The sequence below is a fragment of the Primulina huaijiensis genome, unplaced genomic scaffold, assembly GCF_012295235.1.
Source record: "Primulina huaijiensis isolate GDHJ02 unplaced genomic scaffold, ASM1229523v2 scaffold43127, whole genome shotgun sequence".
Taxonomy (NCBI): domain Eukaryota; kingdom Viridiplantae; phylum Streptophyta; class Magnoliopsida; order Lamiales; family Gesneriaceae; genus Primulina; species Primulina huaijiensis.
The window spans coordinates 10678-12263 of NW_027360415.1; the positions used below are offsets into that span (position 1 = coordinate 10678).

The 1586-nt window shown below is 41.3% G+C and overlaps 1 protein-coding gene across 1 annotated transcript; it reads right to left on the reverse strand.

The window, feature by feature from the left end:
- Nucleotides 1–1582, reverse strand: LOC140969944 (alpha-1,6-mannosyl-glycoprotein 2-beta-N-acetylglucosaminyltransferase-like; the record flags this gene model as incomplete). Its single annotated transcript, XM_073431471.1, has 1 exon — nt 1–1582. A coding segment is annotated over one exon (660 nt), but the record flags the coding sequence as incomplete, so codon positions are not given.
- Nucleotides 1583–1586: the final 4 nt, after the last annotated feature.

Sequence of the window (1586 nt, forward strand, 5' to 3'; positions counted from 1 at the left end):
GGCTGTTGTTCCATCGGAATGGGTCCTATAGCATGGGTCTACAGCTCAGATATTTCCATTGAGGTAGAGAGCTCGAGGATGCAGCATAGTAGTTGCGGTGAATCTGTTTACAAGTGGAGTCGGTCTGATGACCTTTATATCACTTTCTAAAACCATAATGATCGATGGGGCATTCTTTTTATTCAGTGGAATCGCCACTGTGGCTGGGGTATCTTCTGCACATTGCTACCTGAGACACATGGCAGAACCTTGGAGGAAATGGAGGCTTTGTATGTATGGTGTTGTCGTGGTTCATCCGTTCCAACCACTCGCTTTCTTCGTGTTATCGAGGCTAGCTTCATATTTTATGTCGAAAACTAGAAGTTCAAGATGCAGCACAAACTTCAAACAGAAGCTTCTAGTGCTTTGGGTAGTTCGATTGTAAAGTGAACCATATATTGTTGGTTCATTGATATGTAAGTTCGAATCAAACACGAGTTCGACCCTGATTTGAACCAAATACAAATAATTTATCAAGTTTTGGGGCAACTGAAAGCATTCGAGCTCTAGTTCGAATCTTAAAATATAAATAGTATGTAGCACCTCTAGGATATCGTGCTAGACCGAAGTGTTTCTCAAGGTTCAACCTGTGAATGTAAACAGTAAGGGATGGAGATGTACGAGGAAACCAATCGCTTAAAAATCAGACAATAAGATGCATAAACATGATAAAGGAATATCTTACTGGAACAAATTTGGAGAAAGAAATTGAAAAACAAAATTGCAAGTTCTTACAAGAAGATAATGAAATGAAAGTGTAATAGGCTCCTCTAATGTACAAAAAAGACGCAAATATTAAAGCTGTATCCCCATACATCACAGGACAAACGACGTCCACTTCATGGTGCATGTCCTAGCTCGTTCTAAACGAGCTAAAAGCCATTCACACCTCTCTCGAACCTGAAACCACATACATCTTGGAAAATTGCATACACAATTCACGATCTCGTCTATCCCCCCACCCTCCCCAACCCCGAAAACCAGCTTTATAACCAGGTTGGTTATTGTATATGTGTATTCCCCAATTTGATACAATATTTGGAACTCTATCCTCTTCTTCCACTTCGAAATTCACAGAACCATCATGAACACATGCCGCTTGCTCGCCCTGTCCTTGATGCAATCCGCATTTCCCAAAGTGAACGGCACTTGTCCTAGGTCCCCGTAAGGAGTACACGGGTCCTCCAAAAGAAGGATACACGGTAGCCCACATTGTTATATCCCAATTATAATCATCAAAAGAGCAAAACTCTCTAGCTTTCCTATGTATCTTTCTCCATACAGTTCGGTTGAAGGCATATCCCACATTTCCCATCCTCTCTGCAATCAGTGTCTTCAACCTTTCTCCTCTTAACTTCACATCAGAGGGTGCAAGATTTGCAGCATAGCAAAGTGGGCATTTTTTATGCTTCAACTCCGTGAGTAACATCAAATTTTGATATGCATTAGGATATATAAAGTGATCCTCTTCGATGAAGAGAATATGACCAGAATGCTGGCTGGTCTCCCTTAAACCATCCCACACAGTGTTCATCATCCACCACCAA